This window comes from Otolemur garnettii, unplaced genomic scaffold (assembly GCF_000181295.1).
Source record: "Otolemur garnettii isolate 467f Iridium unplaced genomic scaffold, OtoGar3 scaffold00134, whole genome shotgun sequence".
Classification (NCBI taxonomy): Eukaryota; Metazoa; Chordata; class Mammalia; order Primates; family Galagidae; genus Otolemur; species Otolemur garnettii.
This window is the reverse complement of record NW_003852529.1, coordinates 4,501,456-4,528,902: the sequence shown is the minus strand read 5'-3', so window position 1 is coordinate 4,528,902 and position 27,447 is coordinate 4,501,456. Positions and strand designations below refer to the sequence as shown.

The following is a 27,447-nucleotide window of genomic DNA, read 5'->3' as shown; positions in this document are numbered from 1 at the left end:
GGGACACAGGGACCTCTGGGCAGCACCGGCCCCAGAGAAGGTGGGCAGATGAGGTGCCCAGGCAAGGCACATGGGGACCTTAGGGCAGCACTGGCCCCAGTTTGGGTGCGGCCAAGAGGTGTGTTCTCCAGTTCAAGCCCCTCCAGGGAGGGGGAGTGAAGACCACAGCCACTGTTCATGGCTGGCACACAGGGTAGGAAGGGACACTAGGGGCAGAAAACACCTGTCTCCCTCCTTGGACAGCAGTGACACTGTACATCCCCACTCTGCACTCCCTATAACCTTAGGACACTCTGCAGCCTGGTCCCCACCTCCATACCACCTCTGAGCAAGGGCCAGGCTCAGCCCCAGAAGAAGGCACTGCCTGGCATAAGGCCCCACCCTTGGCCCCACCCAACCCCATCCTGGAGCTGGGGACCCTGACAGTTAGAAACCAACCTGTTCTGGGTTCTGAATCCTAAAGAGCTCATTCTCACAGAAGCAGCACCATCCACGGGGGCTGCACAGGCTCAGACCAGCTTTCTCTCTGAGGTGGGCTAGCCTGGGAACCCAGCTCTGTGTGCTACATGGGGTATGGCTGGAAGAATGTGTCTGTCCTGGCCAAGGTGAGGCCAGGGCCACAAGCTGCCTCCCCCATTGTTGAGGAAGTCTAAGGAGCAACCCTCCTATAGCCCCCTTCTCTGAACTCCCCACCTGGCCCTCCAGGAGCCTGGGCCTCTAGGACTCAGGAGGCACCTAGCAGGTCTTGGGGTGGCAGTGGCAGGTGTCTCAGAGTGGGTGGGTGGCACACTGTTTTCCTAGGCACATCAGCCCATCTGTTCCCCACTGATTGGGCATCCACACCGTGCGGGTGCAGAGTGTGAGTTGGTCCCTATCTCCTTCTCTCCCAGGCTGGACCAGTCCATCGGGAAGCCCTCACTGTTCATCCCTGTCTCAGGTGGGTTTCTGCATCAGGGTGACTAGGTGCAGCAGCCCAGGCTGCACTCTCCTCCCACCCCCACACTGCCTGCCTCTCCCCCGCACCAGAAGGGGACCTCCAAGGTGCACTATGTGAAGTGAAAGCCAGATGGTGGGAGCAAGGCAGACCTCACCCTAAGTAAAATAGCTTCCAAGGGTGCTTTATAAAGGATTTTTCAGTTGATATAAGAACCCACTTGAGTCCCTTAACAGTCAGGCTCTGGGTGTGGAAACGTGAGCTCGAGGCAACTTGACAGGAGAAGGTGCTGTGGTGGGGTTTGGTGGAGTGAGCTCAGTAGCCCTCCGAGGGCGTAGGTGGAGGCTTAGCGGTGCAGTGCCAGTTCTCCGGCTCTGTGCCAACTCATGGTGTGCCCTGGACATGGGTGTGAGTCATGCCAGGAAAGGCCCAAATCCAAATGGGGCTGCAGCTCATAGCAGGCTGGCATGGCAGAGATGGGGGTGGTGGGGAGCAGGTACCTCCCACCCCTTCCAGCCCCCAGCCCCGCCACCTGGAGGGAGGCCAGTGGAATGTCATGAGTTTGCACACAGGCAACCCCTGGGCAAGGTGAGCCCAGGCCCACCAGACAGCTTCTCAGAGATCACAGAGTAAAAGGGGAGGCAGGAATGGAGCCCAGGTCCTGGCTGGCATGGCCGGCACCCTGCCCAGTCCACTAAACCACCCCCTGCTGTTCTTACCACAGGAGGACTCTAAGAGAGGTCCTGTAGGTATAAGCATTTTAATTCTCAATTGCTTCCTGCCTCCCACATGTCCAGCTGGAGTCACCTGTCCCCACCACTTCCCCCACCAGCGCACGTCCCTGATGTCCATCCTTTCTCCCCACAGAAAAGAGCAAGGACCGTGGTAACAACACAATTGGTGCCCGCCTGAACCGGGTAGAAGACAAGGTAGGCTCGAGTGTCTGGCCACCCGCATACCTGGTGGTCAGCTTCCTTGGGGCCAGCACACCACCATCATAGCACTTTACTCTCCTGGCTCTGTCCCAAGCATGTACATGGGGCCTGGACACTGCCCAGGGGCTGTGGGCCTCCTTCTTGCCACCTTTCTTTTTTTTTTTTTTTTTTTTGAGACAGGAGCCTCCAGCTGTCCCCCTGGGTAGAGTGCTGTGGCATCACAGCTCACAGCAACCCCCAACTTCTGGGCTCAAGCGAGTCTCCTGCCTCTGCCTCCCAAGTAGCTGGGACCATAGGCGTCCGCCACAACGCCCAGCTATTTTTTGGTTGCAGCTGTCATTGTTGTTTGGCGGGCCTGGGCTGGATTCAAACCCGCCACCTTGGGTGTACGTGGCTGGTGCCTTAGCCGGTTGAGCCACAGGCACCAAGCCCTTGCCACCTTTCCATGCTCTACATTCCCGGGGCAGGTCCGCGATGGGGCTCAGGTCCACTTTGTACCCAGATGGACATCGGTCCCCCATGGAATGTTTCCAGTTCTCTTACATGTGGTAGCATATGCCCACAGCCCCTTGCTGGAGTTTCCAAGAGCTGCCATCGTGCAATGACGGGCAGTGTGGTCCTCCTCATGGTTTCTTCCAGGCCCTGGGCACTCAGCAGAGCCAGGACCCTTCCTGCTAATTGCTGCCTCTGCCCTGTAAGCGGGGCCTTCATAGTGATCCCACAGTTTCCCACTGTCTGCTTTATGCTCTAAGAGGCTCCTGGCCATGTCCTGCGTGTGTGGTGAAGGAACCTCAAGCCCCAGCCTTCTCTCAGCCCAGCTAACGGCCTTAGCTTGGGCAGGGCAGGGCTCAGGGAGACATAGCCCCCAACTGGGATGGGCTAATGGGAGAAGAGGCATCTTCTGCTTGTCCTGATCTAAACGTGCTTGTGGAGGACTCAGCTCTGGCTGACAGCCCCTGCTGTCTTCACAACCCTCTGTGGTACAGTCCTGCCTGGGTTATGGCAGCATCTGTGCCCTTGCTGGGCACCTGTGAAGTGCAGGGTCTGTGGCTGTTCTGTGCTCTGGCCACTCGAGACCCAGAGCTCCAGACACCAGAGCTTTCAGCACGTACAGATGGGCCACCAGGGTGCCCTGCTCCCTACTAGAATTTGTGCCCATGCCCAGCTGCTCGGCCCAGAGCCTGCCCTGGGGGGTCTGGATGCCATAGGACGTCCTGGGTTAAGGGAGGCAGGGGCTTCCCAGGCCCACAGCTAAGCCTGCTGCTGCCCTTTGAAGTCTCTGTGGTTTGGAGCGGGCTGTTATCTTGCCGAACAGCTCTGCTGTCTACATGGACTTTATCTGAAAGTAGCTGAGAGGCTAAAAATAGAGGAATTTCGGTTGGGCAGGGAGTGTGTCTGCTGCTCTGTTTCCCTGGTAACGCCTGGCTCTGGCCCACGTCCACCCGGCTGTAGCCAGGCAGGCCAGGCAGGGCACAGCCCAGCCCATGCTTCCAGAACGAGCTGGCTCCCTGTCCTGCCCCAGGGCTGAAGGCATCACCTCTGCCCATCTGGCACAGTCTGCCCTGGTCTGAGGTGGACATGGGCACTGAGACCCATGAATGGCATCAGGCAGACCAAGGTAGGGCTGGATTTCAGGAACCCACTGGGACACTCACCCCAGTTCCCTGAGCCCCACAGGAGGCCTGGCTATCCTCATCAGCTCTGACTTAGCCAGGCAGATGGCCTCATGGAAGGTGTGCCCATCTGGCAGGGTGGGAGCTGCGCTCCAACTTCTCCTGTCTCTGCACAGGGAGGGTGTCTAGTGCAGCAGGCTGGGAGCCCTGTATTGGTGGCAGAGATAGGAGTTTACAGACATCAAAGGAGGGCATGCTAGAGCCAAGGGGTGGCCCCAGCTTCTCCCTTCCCTGTGCATTTTGTGAACATCCCTGGCCAGGCAGCCTCTGTGCCCTGGGTCCCACCCGGGCAGACCCTGGAGACCTTCCTGGAGGGCTCGGGCTAGGCGTGAGCTCCTCCACCCCACAGGCCCCAGCCCAGCCCTACTCTGCCCCACCTGCTGTCCCACACCTTTCCTGCAGCTTTGCCCCAGCTGCAAAAGACAGGCCACTCCTTTAAGCCCAGCCCAGGAGCACAGTGCCCTTTGGGGTGGCAGACAGGGTCTCCTGAAGGCAGCAGCCCCCTCCTGGGCTCGAGAAGTACCCATCAAGCAGCCTGCTGGGGTCTGGCCAAGGTCATTGTGGTAGATAGGTAGTCTGTGGTGAGGCCACCACTGGCCTTGAGGGCACAGAATTATGAGCCCACTTTTCATCAGAGCTAAACAACAAAGGCAGGCGGTTTTCAGAGTCTCTGATCCCTGGGAGCAAGGTTTGAGAACAAAGCCCGCCAAGCTGCAGAGCCCCACCTGGCTCTGAGCCAGGCTGCATGGTGCCGGGGCAGGGGGGCCTCTGCATGCACCTCGTCCTGCTGCACTAGCCCTGTGCCCTCCTCATCCCAGTCACTGAGTCCCTGGACCGGGGTGCCCAAGTTGGTGAGCAGCACCCCTGGTCTACCCTGAATCTCATCCCCTCTGAGGGTTTTGGCTGAATCAAGGCTGCTCGTCAAGGGGTTGACAGAGACGTGCTGACCAGGGCAGGTGGCAGCCTGCCCAGCCCCTCCCTGCCCCTGATGGATGCCCCCTCAGAGACAGACGCTGGGAAAGGCCGCTAGGCCCAGAGGGCATGGTGGCAAGGCCTGGCCCCCATGTTATCGCAGTTATCACTGCTGCCATCAGGACCACAAACAACCCAAGCGCAATCCTGCTGATTTCAGGAAGTAGGGGTCAGGAAGTCCAGCAGCCACTGGCCCACAGAGACCTTGGTGGGCCCATGACCCACCAGTGTTAGTCAGTATGACAGCCCAGCCAGAGCCCCTGGGCCCTGCCTGGAGGCTCCCGCCCCCCCACCCAGATCCCACCAGGCTAAGAGTCAAGGCCGCTCACTTAGCTCAGCCTAGCCCCTGGGCAGTACAGGGCTTCATCCCAGGCTGGCCTACCCACCCCAGGACAAGGGGCCCAGAGAGGAACAGGGAAGAAGCCTTGGGCACACACAGCTGGCTGGCCCCCACTTCTGGGAAGGGATCACTCTAGGGGTCAGGGGGGCCTGGAGTGTCCACTTGCAGGGACTTACCAGGTGAGCTCGTTCAGGGTGCCTCAGTTTCCCTGGCAGGGATTCCTATCCTCCTGTTATGTCTGGGTCAGGGGCCCACCCTGGGGTGAAAGACCCTGTGGACTCCCTTCTTATTGAAATCCTACAGCCTTGTCAAAACTCTCGCTTGGGCATGTGGTTCCAACCATAGCCCCCAACTCCTTCACAATGGTTCCCCCTCCCCCACCCCCTACATGCCTGGGACAACTTCTCACCATGCCTGGCCTAGCTGTTCAGGCTCTGCCTCACTCTCAGTCCACACTGCCCTCAGGCACAGCACAGGGCTGCTCCTCGGGCCTCCTTCTGTGTCTAGTGAGAGAGTCTGGGTCCCTTTGTGCTCAAGCTCCACAGTGCTCCTCATTATACTACTGTCATCTGTGCTCAGAAAAGGACTCTTTTTTGCCCAAATAAATCCTTTTTTACAGGTGAGGAAACTGAGGCCCAGACAGGTTAAGGGGTCACCCAAGGCCACACAGCTAGTTAGGTGAAGGACTGGCCCCTGAGAGGCCACAGATGGGTGGGGAGATGATGAGGGGAGAGAGAGGGAAAATGTGGTGTTTCACAATCATACTCGTGTGTTTGGAAAGAGGCCAAAGGGGCAGAGGACTAGGGCTGGGGCAGGGCCAGCAAGATCCAGGGCTTCTGACAGCCCCTACAGTGGGGTCCCTGAGGATGCTGGCCCTGCATGCCTCTGCCCACCCCCCACAAGGCTTCCTGGGGTCCCACATGGGGCTTAGGGCCAACAGTGTGGGGTGCCCTGGAAGGAGCCCATGGCAGGGCCAGTCCCATCCTCCTCCCAAGCTTGGATCCTCAGCTCCGTCCCCAGGACCTGCCGCAGTGTTTACGCTGGGCCCTGTTTATTTTGCAAGCTAAGCTCACACTGCTTTTGCTGATAGGAGGAGCACAGTGGGCTGGGGGGCTTCTTTCTTCTCCGTTTCAGCCGGAAATGTTCACGGCTTAGAGCTAGACACAGGAGAGTGCCAGGTTTCTGTGCCCCAGTCAGAGGGCTCCAAGCGGGAAGACACCCCCCCAACCCCCGACACACACACACCTGCCTCCTGCACAGGAATGCCCCCACCCCTCCTGGGCTGGGACACCAGCAGGCCCAGCTCCAAGGAACCTGGCATCTGTCTCCACATGCTACCACCCTGTCTCTTAGTCCAGAGGGACTTTCCACCCACCCACCAGGCCTATAAGCTGGACCTCAAGACCTTGTCCTCCTGTGCAGTGCCCCCAGCTCCACCCTGAGAGCCACCCACTTCCGGTCATCCTTGCTCTGAAGCCCAGCCCTGCTGAGGTCAGGCTTTGGCCATCTCTCACTTGGATTGTTTTTCTAGCCACCTATGTGGTCTCCAGCCTCTGCCCTACCCGCCAATCCTTCACATTGTATATTATTTCTTAGGCACTGCTGAAATTAATTTGCTAATCTTCTGCTCAGAATTTTTGTGTCAATATTTATGTGTGAGATATGTATGTAACATAATTTGCCTTTGTTGTATCCTCCTCAGGCTTGGCTATCAAATGCACGTCAGCTTTACAGACTATGTGGGGAAGTGTTTCCTGGTTTCCTATACACTGGGATATTTTGTATAAGATTAGTGTTCTATGGTTTGTTTTTTTTCTCTTTAATGTTTGGTGGAACTTATAAGTTATAGCCATCTAGCTCTGATGCTTTCATAGTGGGAAAATTCTTAATTACTGATTCAATAACATTAGCAATGAGAAGATATTCCAGTTTTCTATTTCTTCTTATGTCAGCTTTGATATATAGTTATATATTCTAGGGGTTCATACATTTCACCTTAGCTTTCTAATTTATTGGCATTTAGGATTGTTTAAATGTTAATAGCATCAGCATTTAGTCCCCCTTTTTATTCCCAATATTGTTTGTACCTTCACTTTATGTCTCTTTAAAATTAACTAAAACATAAATTTTATTAATATTTTCAACAAATATTGGTTTCGTTAATCTTCTCAATTATAGGTTTTACTTTGTTTCATTCACTTCTCTTTATTTTCTTCCTTTATGTACTTGGCCTTAATATACTGTTCTAACTTCTTAAGTTGGATGATTACTCATTTCAGACTTTCCATATTTCTAAGGTATGCATTTAAGGCTATCCATTTTTCCTCTAAAATCACCCAAACTGCATGCCCCATGTTTTGATACATAGCATTTAATTTTAACCTTCACTTACTTTTATGTTTTTCTGATCTCCGTTATGACCTCTTGTTTATCTCAGGAGTTATTTAGTAATGTGATTTTTATCATTGCTATAATTGTGGTAGAGCTTTCTAGTACTATTGCTCTATATTGTCAGAGAAATCAGTGTGTATGAGATCACTTTTTTGGAATGTTTTGATACATGATTTATAGCAAAGTATGTGGTCAATTTTTGTTAATGCACCTTCTGTGCTGCTTGCAAACAATGTCTATTCCTGCGTCGCTGGGTGCAGGGCGGTGTTTATGTTCACTGGAGCAAGCTTGTTAGTTGGCTTGTTCAAATCCTCTATATACTCATGGGAATGTTTTTATCTACTTGATCTGTCATTACCAAGAAGGCATAGGGTAAATTTGTTTAACTTTCTAAGAAACTTCCAAACTGTTTCCAAAGGATTTGTACCAGTTTGCTTTCCCATCAGTAATGTATAAAGGTCCCACAGCCTTGCAAAGACACGGTCTTTCTTATTTTAGCCCTTTTAGAGGGTATGTAATGGTATCTCATTGTGGTTTTGATTTGCATTTTCCTAATGACTAATGATGTTGAGCCACTTTTCATGTGCTTATTAGCCATTCATAGTCGTCTTTGGTGAAATGTTTATTCAACTCTCTCGCCCATTTTCTAATTAAGTAGTCTGTTCTATTGTCAGGTTGCAAGAGTTTTTTATATGTTCTGGATGCAAGTCCTTTATCAGATATATGACTTGCAAATATTTTCTTCCATTCTGTGGCTGTCTTTTCAGTTTCTTAATCGCGTCTTTTAAATCACAATAGTTTTTAATTTTAATGAAGTACAATTTGTCTTTTCTTGCATTGCTCATGGTTTTGATGGTCTAAGATTTCGTCGCCTAATTCAAACTCATAAACACTTTTATCCTATTTTTTTTCCTTCTAGAAATTGTGTAAAATTAGCTCTTACATTTTTATCTATATTTATTTTGAGGTAATTTTGAGGTTTGGTGTGAGGTAAAGTTTAAGTTCATTTTGTTTTGTTTTTACTTGTAGATATCTAGGTGCCCAGCAGCATTGAGTTATTACGGCATCTTTGTCAAAAATCAATTGGCAGCAAATGTGTAGGCTTATTTCTAGGCTGTGATTCTGTTCTTTTGGTCTGTATGCCTATCCATAAACCCATGCTACGCTGTCTTAATTATTGTAGCTTTACAGCAAGTTCGAAAATCAATTTGTGTAAGTCTTCTAGTTTTGTTCATCTTCTTTCAAATTGTTTTTGTCCATTTTAGGACAAAACATATAAGTATTAGGTTCAATTTATTAATTTTTGTAAAAAACAAGAAAAACAGTAGCCTGCCAGTGTGTTGATAGGCATTACATTGAATAGATCCGTTAGGGGAAAATTGACATCTTGACAAAATTACCTCTTATAATCCACGAGCATGGCATATCCTTTTATTTATTTGATCTATTTTAATTTCTTTCACTGATGTTTTGTAGTTTTCAGTGTATAAATTTTACACCTTTTTTAAAAATATACTCCTAAAAATTTTGTTTGTCAAGCCATTGTTAATGGAATTATTTTCTTAATTTCATTTTTTAATTATTCATGACTAGTATATAGAAATACTATTACTCTTTTCATATGAATCTTGTAAACTATGACCTTGCTGTTATTAGCTTTGTTAATAAGCTGATTTTTGTTGTTGCTATTGATTTCTTATGATTTTCTACATATAGGATCATGGCATGCATAAATAAAGACAGTTTTACGTCTTCCCTTCAAATCAGGTGACTTAATGTCTTTTTTTAATTGCACTGGCTTGAACCGCTGGTTAAATGTTGACTGAAAGTGACTACAGCCAGATCCTGTGGGGAAAAGCATTTGGTCATTTGTCGTTAAGTCTGATATTGGCTGTTTTCCATAGATGTTTTATCATGTTTTTATCATGTTGAGGATATTTCCTTCTATCTTAGTGCATGGAAAGCTCTTATCCTACATGAATATTGGATGTTCTCAAATGCCCTTTCTGCATCTGTTGAGATGAGCATGTAGTTTTCATTCCCTATTGACATGGTGTAATACAATGATTGATTTTCAGGTGTGATACCAACCTCACAATTTGAGATAAGTCTCACTTGGTCATAGGGTATGATCTTTTTTCTCTGATGCTGGATTAGGTTTGCTAATATTTTGTTAAGGAAGTTTGTATCTGTATTCATAAAGGATCTTAATCTATAGTTTTCTTGTTATTTTTTTTTCTGAATTTGGTGTCAGATTTTTAAATCTATCTTTTTAATCCTATAACCATGTGTTCTAGGTTTGTTATTTGTAAACACTATTCTTGCTGGGTTTTAAAATCATTTAATAATTTGCACTTAATGTAATTCCTAATATATTTGGATTGATTTCTAGCAATGCAATGTGTGCCTTCTATTTACACTAAATTTTTAATGTTCTTTCCCCATCTTTCCTCTTACTGGCTTGGTTATTATTTCCCATTCTTCTTTCCTTCTACTGTTTTTGAAGTTATATATTCCATTGCCATTCTTGTGGGAGGTTAACCTAGAACATTTTAAATAAATACATATCAGAGGTAATTACTGTCTTTACCCATGTCTTTAATAAGGTAAAGATCTGATACTTTAAACATCACTCACTCTCCTCCTGACTTCTGTGCTTTTTTGTTGTATATTTTAGTTCTATCATGTTTATTTTTTAAACCACTAATTGGTAGTGTTTCATACAAACAATATTCATTTAAATTTAACCTATCTGCCTCTTTGTCACTGATCATTTATTTTTCATTTCAGACCTCAAATCTGGGATCCCATTTTTTTCCAACTAAAGTATTTATTAGAATTTCCCTTGGTGAAATCAAAATCTCTCAGACCTTATTTGTTTGAAAATGACTTGTTGTTCTTAAAAAATATTGCTACCCATTATAAAATTCTAGGCCCGAGGTTGCCAAAACCGTTCTCTCCTGGCACACTGTAAATATTATCGACTGCCCCTGGCTTCCGTTGCTGCTGCTGGGAGTAAAGGTGAAGAGGAGTTGCTCCTCTGTCTTTTCCTCTGGCTGCTTTTATGATCTTCCCTCTAAATATGGTATTCTGCATTTTACTAAGATGTGTTCATAGGTTTCCTTTGTTTGCTCTGTTTGGGTTTGGGACCTTGCATAGGTTATTCTCAGCCAATGTCTCTTAAAGTTTTGCTCCAGCCTCCTTCATCTCCTTTTAGAACTTTTATCACACATGTGGTAGACCATCTCATGCTCCTTCATATCTCTTCACCTCTTTTTATTATAAAAATGTTATCACTTTGTCTCTCTGTACCGTATTCTAAATAGTCTGATTCAGGCTCGGCGCCTGTAGCTCAGCAGCTAGGGCACCAGCCACATTCGCCGGAGCTGGCAAGTTCGAACCCAGCCTGGGCCGCCAAACAACAATGACAACTATAAGCAAAAATTAAATAAATAAATAATCTGATTCATCTTCCAGTTCCTTAATTATTTCTTCAACTGTGTTTAATCTGCTGTTAAATATGACCAATGACCTTTAAATTTCAATTACTTTTTATTTATAAAAATTGTGTTTGGTTCTTATTCATACGTGATAGGTCATTTTCATATCTTCCTCTTCACTTATACATTCAAACTGTTTAGAAATCTCTTCAAGTGTATTAAATATGGCTATTTTAAATTTACCATCTCTTAATTCCAGGATCTAAAGTTTGCATCCTGTTTGATTTTAATTTTTTTTCCCCTGTTGGCTCTCCTTCATGGTATTTCATTTCTTTCGCTTTTTCCTTTTAAATTGTAAGCTCATATATCTTAAAATTTTATCTGTAGGAGGTTTTAAAGCTTGATGTGAAGCTGGGGTCCTCAGGGAGGATTCACGTTTACCTCTTCCATTGCCACACACATGGACATACCACCAACCTGGATTTAAATTCTGGGCTCAAAGTTTTCCAGACCACCCAGGTGGTGTGAATTTGAGCTTCCAAGCTGAGTATGGACTAACTTGTGAATATGACTTCCCGGGACAAAAATTATTCCCCTCCTCCTAGCAGTAAGGCAGTTTTCTTAGCAATCTTCTCAGGGAGTGCATTATTTCTCACTCTGAAGATAGAGCCCTTTGAAAGTCCAAGCTCTATGTCTCTGCTGTGAGACTTCCCACCTGGGGCAGGCTGGGATTTGATGCCTAATTATCCATCCCTGGTGAGACTGGGAAAACCAGAGCTCAAGTCCATCCCATTCATCAAAGGCCTTCAGGGCTCTTCTTACCATCGGGGCTTCCACTGTCACTGAGTTTCCAGCTTCTGACTTTCTTTATTTCCTGCTCAGCTTCTTGATGCTGGCCACAGATATAATTTTAAATTTCCCTATAGCCACTTTAAAAAATAATCAAAATAAACAGGGTGAAATTAATTGCTGCTATATTTTATTTAACACAATAGGTGCAAAATATTACCATTTCAACATATAATCAATATTAAAAAAAAACTATTGGAATAGTTGAATTTTGTTTTGTGCTGTGTCTTCAAAAGCCAGTGTATGTTTTATACCTATAGTACATCTCAATTCAGACACTGAGTTTTCATGAGAAGTACTTGGTCTGTATTTAGTTTTCATATAATTTACAGTTGGAAAAAGATATACCCATGCCTAGGCCATTTCCAGCATACTTAAAAGTTTTCTAATAACTGAATCAAGGATCTGTATTTAAATTTTAACTTTAATTTTCTAACATTAAATAAAATTAAGATTCAGTTCCTTGATCTCAGCGGCCACATTTCATGTGCTCTGCAGCCCTCAGGGTTGGCGGCTGGGCCGCTGGACCATGTCGCTTTGACAGTTGGTTGTGTCCTGGTGGGGAGGGAGGCCAGCGTATGGGTGGAGGGGAGTCTGGGCAGGAGAGTGGCAGCTTATACAGCATCCTGTGGCCCATCCCCACGCCCTCCCCGACAGAGATGCATCTTGTTGACCTGTCCTGGGCAGGCGCCTTCTCTGTCTTCTCTGAATTCTCCTCCTTGAGCCCCCAGGCCCATTACCTGAAGTCCCCGAGGACCATCTACCCAGGACTCTTATTCGTTATGGTTTCGTCTCTCTCAGGGACCACCTCTTGGAAGGTGACACACAGAAGGCTGTGAGAAGTGCCCTACTGGTGTGTCAGGCTGTCATAGAAGCCGGGAGTACCTCGCCACTGACAGCGACTGGTTGCATCAGAAAGTCAGGCAGCCTGGCTGGGCATGGTGCTGGCACCTGGCGAATCTGGGGGCTGAGGTAGGAGGATCACTCCAGGCCAGAGGTTCAAGTCTACAGTGAACCACCATGCTGCAGCCTAGGCAACAGAGTGATATCCTGTCTCTAAAATTAAAAAAAGAAAAAAAGAAAGTCGGCAGCCTAGAGCGGGCACCGGCAGCCCCACGCCTCCTCTGCCCAGCTCCCCCCCCCAACACTTCTCTCTCTGCTGCCACTGCTCTTGAGTGACAGGGCCCTAAATAGGCGGAGGCGGGGGCTCTGCCTGATCAAAGGGCTCCCTTTAGAAGCCGTCATTAGTTTGCTATTCTGGGAACTGGTTATTTTAAGGTTAGTGTATTTTTTCTGTTCTGAGGAGCTGTCTTAGTGGATGGCGGAGGCCTGAGGTGCTGCCCCTCCATCAAGCCACACAAGCCCTGTTTTGTCTAGGGTTTCAGAGACAAACCTATAATGAAAGCAGCGTTTGACGCTAGGCACCACCACCCTGTGTGGAATGGGCGTGTCTGCCAGGGAGTCCCTGTGCCCACGAGCGCCGAGCAGACGTGCTGGGGCCCCAGGGCTGGGTTGAGGCCACTCCTGAAGGGAGCCTGAGGTCAGAGCCCTTCAGGCCCAGTCCGCCTTCAGGTGGCCCCCAAGAAGCCATGCCTGACATTCTCACAGCCATCACGGTTCTCCTGGCCTGGTGCCGAGGCCCACGTGCCATCCCTAGCTTCAGGCCACCCCCAAAGGCTGGGACCAGGCTGACTCATCTTTGAAAGAGGCCCTGCTGGGGCCAGCATCTTTGAGTAAGAAAAGGCTCACCTTACCCCCACCCCCTGGGAATTTGCACCAAAGTCAAAGTGTGAGGCGATGGCCAGACCCAGGTGTGGAGAAACAGACATTCTCTGTCTCGCTGGTGGGGATGGGGGTTATGATAGTAACAGAGCTTCTGGAAAGCTTCTGTTACTTCTTCGAGCAATATCTGTGAAAATTAAAAATACATGTGCCCTTTCCTTCCTTCACTCCCAGGAAGGAAAGCCCCAGGGGCAGGTTTGTGTCCGCGGAGATCTATCATGCTGTAGTTTATAACTGCGAGCCACTTGCCTGTCGGCAAGAGAAGAGTTAGACACACAGGGACAGCTCCTGGTGGTGGGATGTCGCACAGCCAGATGCTGAATGTCTCCAAACTTGCTGCCCTCAGTTCCTCAGGAGGGGACACCTTTGGTGAATCCCTAAGTGAGAGACCTAAATTGCCGAGAAATGTGGTCCCACATCTATGAACTGTGTGGCCTAGAGCTTGAGAGCAGGAACAAAGCACAGGAACGCCGCAGGAGCTGGGCCATTGGCCTGCTCCCTTCCAGACCCAGCTCCTGGACACTGGAGTGGCCGTGTGCTCGATCCTGAGACCGAGAACCATCAAATAGTTGGTGGGCATGTTTCAGGGTGTTAGAGTGATTTACAGCCAGTGAAGGCACCTCAGAAACAAGGCCTCGCCTTCCACCCAGCCCTGCTCTGGTCCCTGGTCTCTGGCTTTGCTTAGCCTGCTCTCCGGCCGGGACCATCTCCAACCCCAATGTCCTGTGAGCACACTTTCCTCAGAGCCCCTCTCTGTGCCACCCAGCCCCTAGGAGGTCGCCACGTGCTGGCACAGAACCTGTCGTGGGCAGTCACACCTTAATGTTTCAGACCCCAGACCTGCCAGACCTGCCCCAGCCCCTGGAGGATGGTTCATCCAGGCTCCTCTGCTGCATTGTGGACTGAAATGACCCTCAAACCTGCCATAGAGATGGCCAGCACTGAATGCCACTGGGCGGGATGAGACCCAGCAGAGCCTGGGTTCAGGGAGAAGCCTACCTGAGGTGGCTCCCCACTTCCTCCCTTGCCAGGGTTGTCTATGTAGCACCTGGTGTCTCTGTGACCCAGCCTACTTCCTGCTGTATCCTGCAGGCCATGTCATCTTGTCCACCTCCAATCGTCCATTGGACCCTCACAAGGCCTTCCCAAGCCCCATGGAAGAGGGTGTCGTCATCTTTGCCCAGGCGTGCCTTGTTGACCCCAGCACCCACATGAAGACAGAGGCGCAGTGGGGAGCATGCCACCGCCAGGCACTGTCTCAGAGAATCTGTCTCTTTCCCCTCTGCTTGCTATTACAAAGGAGGCTGAGGGACCTTATCTTCCCTCCTCCCCCTGGTACTTCCCTTTGTGCCTTTAGGGCCAGCATCCAGGTTCAGCCCTGCCCCTACTCCCGGAGATGTGAGACCAGGCGAGTTACAGGGGCTCTCAGCACCTCTGTCTCCTTGCCAGTCAGTGGAGGGTGCAGTGCCAGCACTACATGCCTAGTGCTTCTGGGGGGTCATGAGCTGATCCCACCCAGGCCATAGGAGCCTTGCATGAATGCTTTGCAGCATCAGCAGCATGGTGGGTCCCAAGCTGGGAGCCCAGGCAGCTGGTGGCAGAACTTGGGGAGTATGGGTGTGGGGACAGACCATGACAGGCAGGAGGGTAGCCGGGGCCCGTCCAGAAACCCAACCCAGTTTTGCCCTAACCCTGTGGTGGGGCCTTGAGCAAGCCTCCTGAGTCTGGCCTGTTTCCCCAGCCACACAGTGGCCTCCTACTCTTGTCCTCCTCAGCAGTCCCAGAAGAATCCTTGCCATCCATACTCCCTCCTTTTCAGGGAGTTTCTCTCCCAGTCTGTCTGGGGACAGTCCCCACCCTCCAGACTCTCCTGAGGGACTCTATTTATAGACCTCAAATATTGGCCAAAGAGGAAATTTACGTTTTTTTTTAAATTCAGCTCAAGTTCATGTCAGCTTCTGTGGGTGCAACTTGCTTCTGAGAGAGGCCAGGAAGGGGAGCAGGTGGCAGGCAGGCATGCACGTCTGGGTGTGGCTGTGCGTGTGGCCATGAGCCCTTGTGGGAGCCCTGTGGGGAACTGTAGTCACCACATCAGCGGTTGGGTGCAGCGGGGCAGGCTGCGGGGGCCTGGACATGAGGGCAGTGCGGGGCTTGTCTGTGCAGTAATCGCTGCCAGCTGCCTTGGCCAACCTCAGGAAAATATGTATTTTGGTCAAAATGAGCCCCTTTTTAAACTTGTCACCCTGTGGGTCAGGGCACAGCCGGCCCTGGGCTGATTCTGCATATTAAGCAGTGGCTTGGTCACCACCAAAAATAGATGGCCCAGCCCAGAGCTGGGCCATCTCCCCTGCCCTGGCCATGCCGGCTTGGGGAATCACAGGCCATGGAGGCAGGGCAGTGGGTAAGGTCAGAGGCTTGAGGAGGCAGCAGGATGCATGTCCAGCACCTTCCAGAACCACCTCCCCCAAGGATCTTCAGAGCCAGGTCAGGTGGGGGTGCTAAGGAGCAGCAGCGGGCTGGGATCTGGGGGACGGGTGCAGCCGTGCCCGCCCAGCACGGGGTGGCAGGTGGATGCCAGCAGGTCCCCAGCTACAAAGCCACATGCAACAAGTAGCAGGTGGTGTCTCTGCTCCAGGCCTTCCGGGCCTCACTCTGGACTGCAGCGGTGCCCACAAAATGGCTGACGCTGCCGCTTAAAACCGGGAGACAGACGCATGGGGGCCGCTGCACGGAGCTGCTGTTTATTTTGCCGAGCGAACAGCCTCCCGTTGCCCAGGTTCCGAGTGCTCCAGAGGCAGATGGAAAGTTTTGTGGATTAAACACGGGGCTGCGGCGCGCTGGGCTGTTTGGGTTGGCAGCATGCTGCCTCCCCACCCCGTCCCCCATCCGCTGCTTCCCGCCTCGCCCGCCCGGCACATCCATTCATGCCTCCACCCGGCCCCTCCCCCAGCCTGCTTCTCTGTCCTCTGTCCCCTCCTTCACTCCCATGGTCTTGAGGGGGCTGCTGTGCTAGGCCTGAGCCCCTCCCCAAGCTTGGAGGAGCCTGCAGAATGAACAAGAGGCTGTTCCTCTAGGGCCCTCTGACCCCCAGATCTTCGTCTATGAAATGGCAGCCAGTATATGAGGCAAGCATCCCTGTGTGGGGCATGCCCATGTGTCCAGCACACAGAAAATGCCTAGGATGGGGTCCCTGGCAGTATAGCCTCTGCTCACAGGTTGGCAGAAAGCACTGGATGTTGCAGCTTGCTCTGCCCAGAAGTAGCTCTCTCTGTCCCCGTAGGTCCAGGCCTTTCAAAAGGCATTTGGAGGGCACATGCGGGTCTGGGGCAGGAGGACAAGCCATGCAGACGTGAAGGGAAGAGTGTTCCAGGTGCAGGGCACAGCCAACTCGGAGGCCCTGAGGTGGAGCCATGCCTGGAAGGACAGCAGGAGGGTAGTGTGGCTAGGGCCATGGAGTAGGGAGTGGCCTGGGGATGAGCAGGCCACCCTGCAGGCTGTTGAGGGACTTAAACTTGTGTGTGGAGGAGATGGAGGCCTGTGGGGCCAGAGAGGGCCCCAGCTCCCATTCTCAGCAGTGTTGCAGCTGGTAATTAGAGCAGGGTGAGCAGAGGAGACCCCTTCCCTGCCACCCTCACTAGGCACAGGTTGGTCAGTGTGTACAGTGCCCCTTCTGGTCCCCATAGCCAGGAGCTGCTAGGCAGGTCCAGTGCAGAAAGAGCCATCTGTGTGGACAGGGAGGTGGCCAGTCCCCCTGCCACCTGCACAGGAGGGAGGATGCCCCATCGCCCCACTGCAGTACCCCCAGAATGGGGGCTTCTGAGGTGCTGATAGCTGGGTGACCCATGTTGCCTGGCCACCCTCAGCTGAGCACCCACAGATGGAGAGAGCCCCAAAGCCACAAATGGGATTTGGCCTCATAGATGCCATGTAGGACCTACCTGTGAGCACCCCACAAGCAGATGGGGTCTCAGTTTAAGCCTCTACAATATTCTATTTTGCTGAGAGCGGCCACATCAGATAATAAGGTAGAAAATGCACTGGTGGATCATGTGAGGGCCACAAGTACTCAAAAATGAGGCCCTCTGGCCTACATGGATGGACCAGATGCCACGGGAGCAGGAAGGAAAGAAATGAGGACAGATCCTCTGGAAGCACCACGCACCTCACTCAGTCAGCTATTTGCCATCCTACATCCTCTCAGGACCAGCTCTGTGTCCTGGGCCACCACTGCAAATAGGACAGGCTGGTTTCTGCTCCTTGGAACACATAGTCTAGCAGCAGGGGAGGGGGACGCACATAATGACCCATAATCACATATCTCCTGAGCAAAGGAGAAAGTGCTGGGAGGCAGGGGAGTCTCTGGTCAGGGCCCAGAGCCTGGAGGAGGGACAGAGGGTGGTGTGGGTGGAGGAGCATCCAGCGTGAGCAGCCTGCACAGGTCCCCAGGCACAAGGACACATCCTTCTGAGGCTGTGAGTGTGGGCAAGGCAGAGCCAGCAGGCCAGATGCAAGCTGGCCAGGCCAAGGGTTCAGGGCCCAGGGTGGTTCTGGCTTCTGTGGGAGGAAGGTGAGAGGGCAGATGGAGCCCTGGGGGTGTAAGGGCTACTGCGGCATCAGAAATGGCACTGGCACCACAGACCAGGGTGGAGACCCATGGCGGCTAGTTCCTAGACCACTGGCCCTATCAATCACCTAGACAAGCAAACTGAGGGGACGTGGCTCCAAAAGGGCCTCCAGCTTCTGCTCTGAGCACCTAGGTGGGAGTGAGTTGGGACAAATCTCTAATGCCATTATGAATTTGTCAAGTGGGCAATGGGAACCCCAATACTTAGAGGACAAGTGGAAAGAATAGAGTATGAAAATGGGTGGATACTGAAAGGGACGGGAGGGGAGCAAGCAAGGACTAGGACAGAAAGATAGGTCCACGCCAGACAAGTTCAAGGCAGAGGGTAGAGCTTGATGTGAGGGAACCGGGTTCTCTGGGACTCAGCCTTGCACTCCTCCAGGCACCCGAAGATGCCGGATCTTAAAGACACAGACTGAGGCAGGCGTGTTTGTGGATTAGATGGGAGCGGTAACAGGGGTGTCAATGAGGGGTTCTGGGGTGATGGAAGGTCCTGAGACTGGCTATTCCTGGGAAGGCAGGGACAAAGCACAGCAGACCACAGGGCTGGGCCAGGGGCAGAGCCTGAGACTGGGAGGGCCCTCCTGGTCTCCATTGGCCCCTTCCAGCTTTCAGCTGTGAGGCTGCTGCCTATGACCCCACGCCCGTTTCTCCTGAGGTCCCTCTTCCTGGTGGGTGGAAAGTCGGGAAAGTTCACAGGTTACCTGGTCCTTTGAAGGCAGGATGGCACCAGTGGGCTGATTATACAGCAGGAGACCAGGCCTGAACAGGGCTGCATGGCTGCAGAGGGCAAGAGGAAGACAAGTTGCCAGGTCAAGACCCAAGTTGTCTAATGACTCAGAGAATCCCTGGCCAGCGGTTGGTGGCATCTAAGAAATTGTCCCACCTCCCTTGCTACTGCCTCCCACAACCCACTCACCTGTGCCATCCTGACAGCTAGGGACTCAAGTCAGGTCCCTTGATCATTCCTTGCCTCAGTTTCCTTGTTTCCCCTCCCTGCCCCTCAGTGCTGTGAGGATAAAGTAGGAATGGTGGCTGTGAGTGGGCAGCCTTGCCCTCAGCTAGAGCTCAAAGTGGGGTTCAGAGCAGTCCCTGCTGCTCCCAGACCCTGCAGAGTGTGGGGGAACAATTTCTGGGGAGGCCAGTGGCAGGGCCTCAGGAACCGTCTTGTCTGTCCCACTTCCTTACTCTCTTTTGTAAAATGAAGCTCTGAGCCAAAACCAGCCTGAGCATCGTGACAAAATGGTCCTTAAATCCAACACCCAGCAACAGATCAAGAGATGAGGAACAGGGACCCTTGGGCACAGCATGGACAGTGCCGAGCTGCTTCCTGACCCAACATTGCTCTCTGGCTGGCTTGAGTAGGCCTTGATCTAGCCCACCCTCCCCACATCCACTGGGGTTCATGTGGGGTCCCAAAAATTCAAAACCTTTTGCCCCTAATTCTAATGGCTTTCATCTTTCTGTTGCCACAGAACCTGCCAGATCCTTCCTGCCATTTTGCAAGGAAAAATTTCTGCTCCACCAACTTAGCAGGACCCAGTCTTTTCCCCAACGAATGAGGAACCTCATGGGTCCCTGCCCTGGTCTCTCTGCAGCCCTCTCCTGGGCACCTCCGCAGATTGGGACTCAGTTGGGGGGAGTGGGATGAGGGGACAGTTGTGACCAAGGCCCCAGGCCAGGGCCTGGAGATGGACGCTCAGCCCCAGACAGGGCCCCAGTGTGAGGTGAGGCTGTCTCTTTCCTATCTCTTGCCCAGGTCTCATGGGGGCTCCCTTTGTGTTTTTCCATATTCGTGAGCCACTGATAGTATTTTCTACATGACGTTTTTCTCAGCACCTACTCAGCTTTGTAGACATAAGCATTTATACTATGGCAGCCTCACCCCAGGAACTGACACCATGAAACCACTGGTTTGTGGTGGGAGCTACCTCCCTAGTGTGCATTAAAATCAGCCTAATATTGGGCGGCACCTGCAGCCCAAAGGAGTAGGACGCTGGCCCCATATGCCAGAAGTAGCGGGTTCAAACCCAGCCCCAGCCAAAAACTGCAAAAAAAAAAAAAAAAAAAAATCAGCCTAATATTAAAATATAGAGTGACTGCTCAGGCACTATCTAAAGTCATTCTATCTCCCACTGGAATCCAGCACAGCCTTGGTCCCTGCCTGGAAACACTGCCCTGCAGTAGCTGCAGTCCTGGTGGGGCCCCACTGGACAATCATAATGGCTGAGGCAGAGCTGGCCGTGCCAAACTCAACGGCATAAGACAGAGACCTGGTGGTAATGCTGACATTGACAGCAGGGTGACAAGGGCAGTGCCTCTCCTCTTCCCCATTCTGTCTTCAGCCTTCTTGCCTGAGGCCAGGAGAGGCCTCCAGCTCCCAGCCTGGGCCTCTCCTCCAGCCTGAGAAAGCTCTTTGTTTCCCTCTCTCTCACGGATGTGTAATCTCTTGCAAACCCTCTCCACAGCAAAGGTAAATGTCCGCTGAGTGGGCCTGTGTCCAGTCTTCCCTCTACTCTGCCCCTCCGGCCATACACCCCCTCTGCCCTCAGGAGCGGGCATCCTAAGGGAAGGTCTGACAGGACCTTGCCCATCTCCCAGAAAAATGGAGTCTTCCCATTCTTCCCTGCTGCAGTTCTCCTGGATGCCCTCCTCCCCACACAGGCTTCCACTGCCGTGCTGTCCTGCCTGTGCCGTCCTGCCTGTGCCATCTGACAGATGTGACAGGTGACAAAGGATGGGTCAACTATTCATCTGCCTTGCGGTGCCAACAAAGGCAGCTTTTTCCCAGCCCTAGATGGCTCCTGCATCAGGCAGGACCACTCGTTCCAGTCTTGCCTCCCCAAGGGCCAGAGAGGCAAAATTGGATCCAAGGGGAGAGATTTTATTTGCGCCAGTGGCAAGTGGTGGCAAACTGTCCACATGGGGCCACAATGGGGCATTGTTTGGCTTCACCTGGGCTGTCTCCAGTATCCCAGGATTTATGAGGACTTAGCCCAAAGCCTTGAGGCCACTCTACAAAAGCTCAGCAGGGTATACAGGGGAGACCCTGTGAGGAAGTGGATGGAGCTGAGGGCCAGGCCAGGCTTGTGCTGGCCCCAGCCCTCACCCCCACAGTGACAGCCAGCCAGGGAGAGGCCCAAGCAGGTCACACCATGAGCGAGCAGCCCCCATGTGCATCCTCACTGGGCAGCCAACACCGTACCAGGGGGCTGGGGGCCTGGGGCCTGCCTTCCCAGGGGCCTATGCCAGGGGCCGGCCTTCCTGGGCCCTGCCTGACCCATGTCCCGATCCCTTTTGGTGATACCTGATGCCAGCTGCTGCACTATCAAGGTCCAGGCCAGGGCCATCAGCCTTCCAGACTCCCTGAAGGCCCCCAGTACGCACAGCCATGCCAGCCTTGCCAAGCCATGCCTCTCTTAGCCACCCTGACCCTGAGACCTGATGATTTTTCCCCCATGAACATCCAATCACCTCCATGTGCATCTTGAGGGTCCCTCACCCTCTCTGTATGGTGGGGCAAGTGGTACCTCTTCACACCCTTATGCCTTTCCTGTGCAGAGCCCGTCTCCTGAGAGGCCCTCAGCACCCAGCTGGAGTGTCCCATACTGTGGCATCAGCGGACCCTCCAGCCTTCCGTTCTGGGTTACCTGCCCAGCATTCAGCCTCCAGCTTAGCCTGTGCAGCCCAACTGAGGTCCACAGTGGACCCATGGGGCACCATACTGGGTGTTTGCAGCCCCTGACCATGCCAGGTTTAGCCTCCTTGCCCCATAGAAGACCCACAGCCACCCTGAAGTAATACTCAGCTCTGACTCAGGAGTCTCACCCACTGAAAGCAGATTCTTTTCTCACCCTCAGTGACCCCCACAGTGTGAATTGGTCAGGGAGCCTGAGAACGGCTGTCTGACCAGAAGGGGATGCCTGGTCTGTATCCCGCTTCTTCCCACCCAGACCCTCCCCCAGCACTCCTGTGGCTCAGCATCAGGAGGCAGCTTAGAGAAGATTCCTCAGACCCACCTATAGGCCTGGCTGGTTGCCAGTAACCTGGGGTCATGCCAGGAACTCATCATCCACAGTGATCTGAGCTGGTCCCACAAAAGCCTTCCTTGGGGTGCTTGACTGTCTGTGGGGGTCCCCTAACCAGGGTCACCTGAAGAATAGGAATATGCGGCAGCCACACACTTTTTTAAACTAATTCATTGGTAATGGTAAAATTATGCCGAGTTCCCTGAAAAAAAGAAATACCCAATCTATTTCCTCATTAACATAATTGCAAACAGAACAATTCTCTCTTGATTTCGTGTAAACAACAGCTTGAAATAGTTTATAATCCTTGCAGGTATCAAATTAAGTTCTTACTTACGGTCTGGAAATTAATTACCCTTGCAGTGAGACAAATGTGAAAACTGTGTATTTTTGACAAGAAAATGAAGCAGCTATTGGGGAAATGTAACTTAATCGTTGCAGAGAAAAGTGTTTATAAATTGGTCGCGTTGTTTGAACTCTCGCCTGGGCGTCATGGGGCAGGTTGATTTCTGTGTGTGTATTTGCCTAATTTGGGATGGGAAAGGGGCCACAGGGGCTAGGAACAGTGCAGAGACAGGGACAAGCAGTAGAAAAGAGAGAAGGTCCCTGTGTGAAGGAGCCCCAGGACAGGGCATTAGACAAGAGGGCAGGTGATTGGATTGGGCAGCACTGGCCTGATAGGTAAAACCTGCACAAACACCTGCACAGAGAGCAGGAGCTGCTCCCTCAGGTAACTGGAAAGGGGCTCCAGGTAAAGGGACACAGAGCTGGGGCCCTGCAGCAAGTTGCACCTAGAGCAGAGAGAGAGCCGGTTGCATGGAGAGAGGGGTAGACAGGCCACACCTCCAGGGCACTGTGCTCAGACTCTGGGTGGGCCAAAAGATCACTATCATGGTGACCACCAGCACTCGTTGGAATGGAGTAGAATGGAACGTTTAACTTTTATAGGTCTCAGTGTGTATGTGACATGTGTGATGTGTTTTTGCAAGTGTGCTGTGTGTTTGCATGTGTCATATGTGATCCGTGTGGCATGTGTGTGTGTGTCGTGTGCAATGTGTGTGGTATTTGAGGATGGCATGTGTGTGACTGCATGTGAATGTGTGATGTATTTGTGTGTGGAGTGTGGTGTGTGTGTCACATGTGGTATCTGTATGAGTGTGGTGTGTGTGTTTGCATGTGCTGTGTGTGATGTGTGTGGTGTATTGCCCATGTGAGTGTGATGTGTGTTCATTGTGGCCACAAGGGCCAAAGGGCAAGTTCAGGAGGACCAGTGCACTCTGCACTTAGATGCTAATTTGAGCTCTTTGCAGTTTGTCACCATTATCCACCCTGTTATGGACAATACCTGCCTATATAGTATTCCCTTGTGTTTTATTTTCTAGGAGTAGAATTTCTGGGTGAGAATTAGGAACATTTGGAAGACCCTCTTCATAGCCAGGGTTATGCGAGTGGCAATGAGTTCCTTGTTATAGGAGGTAACCAAACAGAGGCAGCCAACTTCCTGGCAGGCTATGCAAAGGGTTCTGGCAGTGGAGCAGAGAGCATGGCCATGAAGGAATGTGTTTTCTGTGCCATCCACAATGAGCTCCAAGGATCCTACCCCTGCTCATTCATCCTGTATCCACCTGGGTAATCTCATTTTGAAAATGAAGCTCTGAGGCCTGGTAGGCTAGGATAGCTGCCCAAGGGTGGGCAGAAGTGTGGGGCCAGCTGGGCCTTCACCAGGTCTCCAGGCTCCCAACCCAGGGTGACACCACTGGTCTGACAAAACTGCCAGGACCTGAGAGTGTGACCAGAATACAGATGCCCCACAGTTAGACCCCTGTCCCCAGAGCCCACAGTCCAGCCCAGCCCAGTCCTGGAGGTCATGGAGTAAGTGCCCTCCAGAAGAGACCAAGGCCACTTCCTATTGTGTCCCAGTGGCTTGAGGGTGTGGAAGGGACAGTGGCCTCCCTAAGCAAGACAACCCCTGGTAAGGGGCCAGCAGTAACTCTCATTTCCCACAAGGGCAGAGGCCAGAGGAGGCTTCTGGGGATGCAGGTTGCAGGCAACTGAGGCCAAACTGGGCAGGACCCAATCCCAGACTCACAGGTGTCATACCCTCCATGCAGCTGCCTTCCTCCCCAGCCCACCCTACCCATCTTGTCTGAACCTGAGCACTACCAGCATGGCTGTGTCCCCTCTGGTACCTGTGTGGCCCAGGGAGTGGTGAGCAGCAACTGCCTCCAGCACGCTGTTGAGACAGAGTTCACAGGACCCACAGCAAGAGCAGACATGGCTATGGACTTGAAAGCCCAGGGTAGCCGCTGGTCCCTGAGCCTGAGGAGGAGGCGATTGGACAGGGCAGGGGTTCAGTGTCCTAGACTCCACAGTGGAGAGCTGTTTGAGGGCCCAGATGCTCCGTGTCCAGCACTCTGAACAGGCACATACTATCCACTCAGTCATTATTTCCCAAGCTATGGGACACTTTGCCTGTGGTGGGGAGCCCGGGTACAAAGAGGCTTGATCAGCAAGTACTCTGGAGGCTCTGGCCGCGGGAGGGGCCCTGAGGAGTGGAAGATAGGATTGCAGAGTCCACTCTAGAGAATGTCCTAGAAAGGACAAGAAAGGCAGGGGTCAGCAGTGTACTCAGGGTAGGGGCACTAGCAATGGGCACTAGTAAGACGTTAGGGCAGGCTTGGAGGCAGGCAGCAGCTAGCAGACAAGGTGGGGCAGGTTGTGGAGGTGGGTGAACAGCAATTCCTCCCTCCCAACAGGACTTTCAGCCAAAGTCTTGAGGTAGAGGCATTTGTAGGCGGCCTCATGCCTGTCTCCTGTGGGTACCCAGCCCCCACCCCAGCACTTATGGGCACCTTGCTGCAGTGCCCCATCCTGCGGTGCCCCGTCCCGCGGTGCCCTGTGCCACAGTGCCTCGTCCCACTGTGCTCCGTCCTGCAGTGCCCCAACCTGTGGCACCCCATCCTGCTGGCCCATTGAATCCGTCAGCTCAAGCCACAAAGACCCTAGACCAGGGAGCCTAAGCACCGGGAAGCCTGCTGCACCAGCCTGCAGGCACCCTGCTGTCCCTCCCCTACACCGTCTGGCCACCTGGGAAGCCCATCCGTGCACAGCACCCTTCACGAGTCCTTCCTTTTGAAGAGGAAGCTCAGGTTTTGCTGGGAGGAAAAGAGCACCATGAGGCTTCTCTGGATGGACACAGTGGGCCTGGACCCGCCCTGCTGGGTGTTCAGGGAGGTCCTTCACCAGGACCAAGTGGTCTGCCGTGTGGTAACTGACTGGCCACCACATCTGCCTGGGGCAGGGTGATCGATCACAGCTCTGGGCCCCGGACTCTGTCCATTACCCTCCATGTGACCTAGGGCAGCTCACGCCTACCCCGTCTCCCTTCCCCATCTATAAAGTGGGGGGGAGGAGGGACCCTGCTGGGGGGGAGGGGCCCCAGTAGTTGACTTAGCTGCCATTGCTCACTGAGGGAACAGGATCTGCTGTATGACAGGGATCTCAGAGGCCAGCCCAGCTGCACCCAGGCCGAGGGGAGGTGTGTGGACACTCCCAGCCTTCCCAGCCTGCTAAAGGGAGAAAGCAGGAGGGGCCCCCCACTCTGGCTCCATCCTTTTCCTTGCCTCTAGCCAGCAGGACTGGGGTCACTGCACAGCCTCCTAGACCTCTTCAAGATTAACTGTCATCCCGAGGGGGCCATCATACCCTGGAATGTGCCGTCCTCCGGCTCAGCGCCTGCTTTATGGACCTGCCTAGGGGCTGTTAATTAAACCCGCTGGAGACACTGGCCGGGTCGCAGTGCTTCTCAGGGCCTGGGCTTGGCATCCTCTCATAAAGGTCTGCTCTTTGGGGACAGTGGCTTTAGCACTCACCTTTCCTCTCAGGCACCAGCTCAGTGCCCTGTGGATCTTCAAGGTGTGGGGCCAGACTCCAAAGCCCCCCAGAAGCTCATTGCCCCTCACCTCCTGGTGGCACTCACCAGGGGACAGAGGGTGCCTGAGTATCCCTGCCACAGCCACATTGGGGGTACCAGGTCCAGAGTCAGTGCTGGCAGGGTGGGGTCATCTGCTCAGGACCACAGGCTGAAGGGGTGAAGGCCCTGCTGGCTTCCCAGAGTGGAGAAAGCTGAGCTGCTGGCCATCTCCAGCCCTGCCCCATCAGGCCCCCAAAGCAGAGCCCAGGAAGCCCCCAGTCCCCTGCAGACCCCTTAGCAGTGCCCGTAAAGGCAAGAACAGGAAGGCAAGCCAGATGGTCCCCCAGGATCCATGGGACCACCTCTCAGCCCCCACCTTGCCATGTGGATAAGCCCCCCCTCCCCACCCCTATAGAGCAGGGGGCAGACATCATGGGAAACAAGTGGGGCCTGTGCAGAGGCCACAGCATGGGCATGCTGGTCAGCATGGCCTCCAAAATGAGACCAAGGGAACCACTTATGAGTAGGGTCAGCAAGGGGCTGGGCAGTGTGATCACTCCCCTGGGTTCCCAGGATAGAGCTGGTTCTGTAGAGCTCCTTGGGGACCTATTCCCAGGTGAGGACTAAGGAGTGCCCTTGGGTTGGCCTGGACAGTAGTAGATCTTGGCAAGGTGAGGGCACTCTGGTGGGGTCAGGGCCTGGCCTGAGAGACCAGCAGTGGCTAGGGGAAGGGACAGCTTGTGTTTTGAGGGTGTCCACGGATCTCTGGTGATGCCTGTAAAGCATGTTCTTTCTGCTCTGTACAGTGAGCCTGTGTCTGAGGATTTGGGGGTAGCCATGTGGTAGGGGGAGCAGGAGCTGGCATGCCCCCTTGCCCCTGCAGGCTCTGAGAGAGCTGGGGTAGGGACTTAAGAAGAAGCCCAGGCCTATACCATCTGTTGTCCCAATCTCCTGGCCCCTTTCCTGCTGGCCTACCTCCAGCCTGTCCCCCAAGTTTCTAGGGCCACCACCTGTCTAAAACCGCCTAGTGAACCCCCAGGGCCCTTTTGTTTCCTGTCCTTTCAGCAACGCTCCCGGCTCCTCCCCTGGCCTCTCTCCTACCTCCTCTCACATCCTCATCTTGGGCCCAGCCCCTCCCCCCTGCTGTTTCCATGGACCCCAGGGTCAGCTCTCAAATACACTGGGGTACTCCACACTAGCCATTGGCTGGGGCTGCCTCAGGCCATCTTCTCTGGCCACGTGGCAGGTCCCACTCAGCTTATGCAACGTATGGCCACAGCCCCTAATGCGGGGCAGGGTTTTGGGGTACAGAGGCCAAGGGGAGGGGCAGGAGCTCATGAGCACCAGGTGTCTGAGACTGCCTCCTCTGAGACTGCATTCTCTGCAGTGGCCACAGCCGACTAGAAGCTTCAGGACAGCAGTGTGCCCAGGAATAGGAGTAAGTGCCATGCACCTATGCCATTTGCCAGCTCCCCCAACCCTACAAGTGCCCTGTCACTTCTGCAAGCCAGGCCTCTGCCACCTCCTACACTTGGGCCTCCCATGATGTCATTTACAGAAGCCAGT

At 52.6% G+C, this 27,447-nt stretch overlaps 1 protein-coding gene across 4 annotated transcripts in view; it reads left to right on the top strand.

Moving 5' to 3' along the window:
* Nucleotides 1-27,447, top strand: part of KCNQ1 (potassium voltage-gated channel subfamily Q member 1) — a 389,965-nt gene that overhangs the window by 320,311 nt on the left and 42,207 nt on the right. For 3 of the 4 annotated variants that reach the window (XM_003798368.3, XM_023518338.1, XM_023518336.1), the window contains exons 14-15: nt 891-937; nt 1,802-1,863. In XM_003798368.3, coding sequence (XP_003798416.1) covers nt 891-937; nt 1,802-1,863 — 109 coding nt within the window. The remainder of the gene's footprint in view (nt 1-890; nt 938-1,801; nt 1,864-27,447) is intronic. The other variant, XM_023518339.1, reaches the window with a different exon arrangement.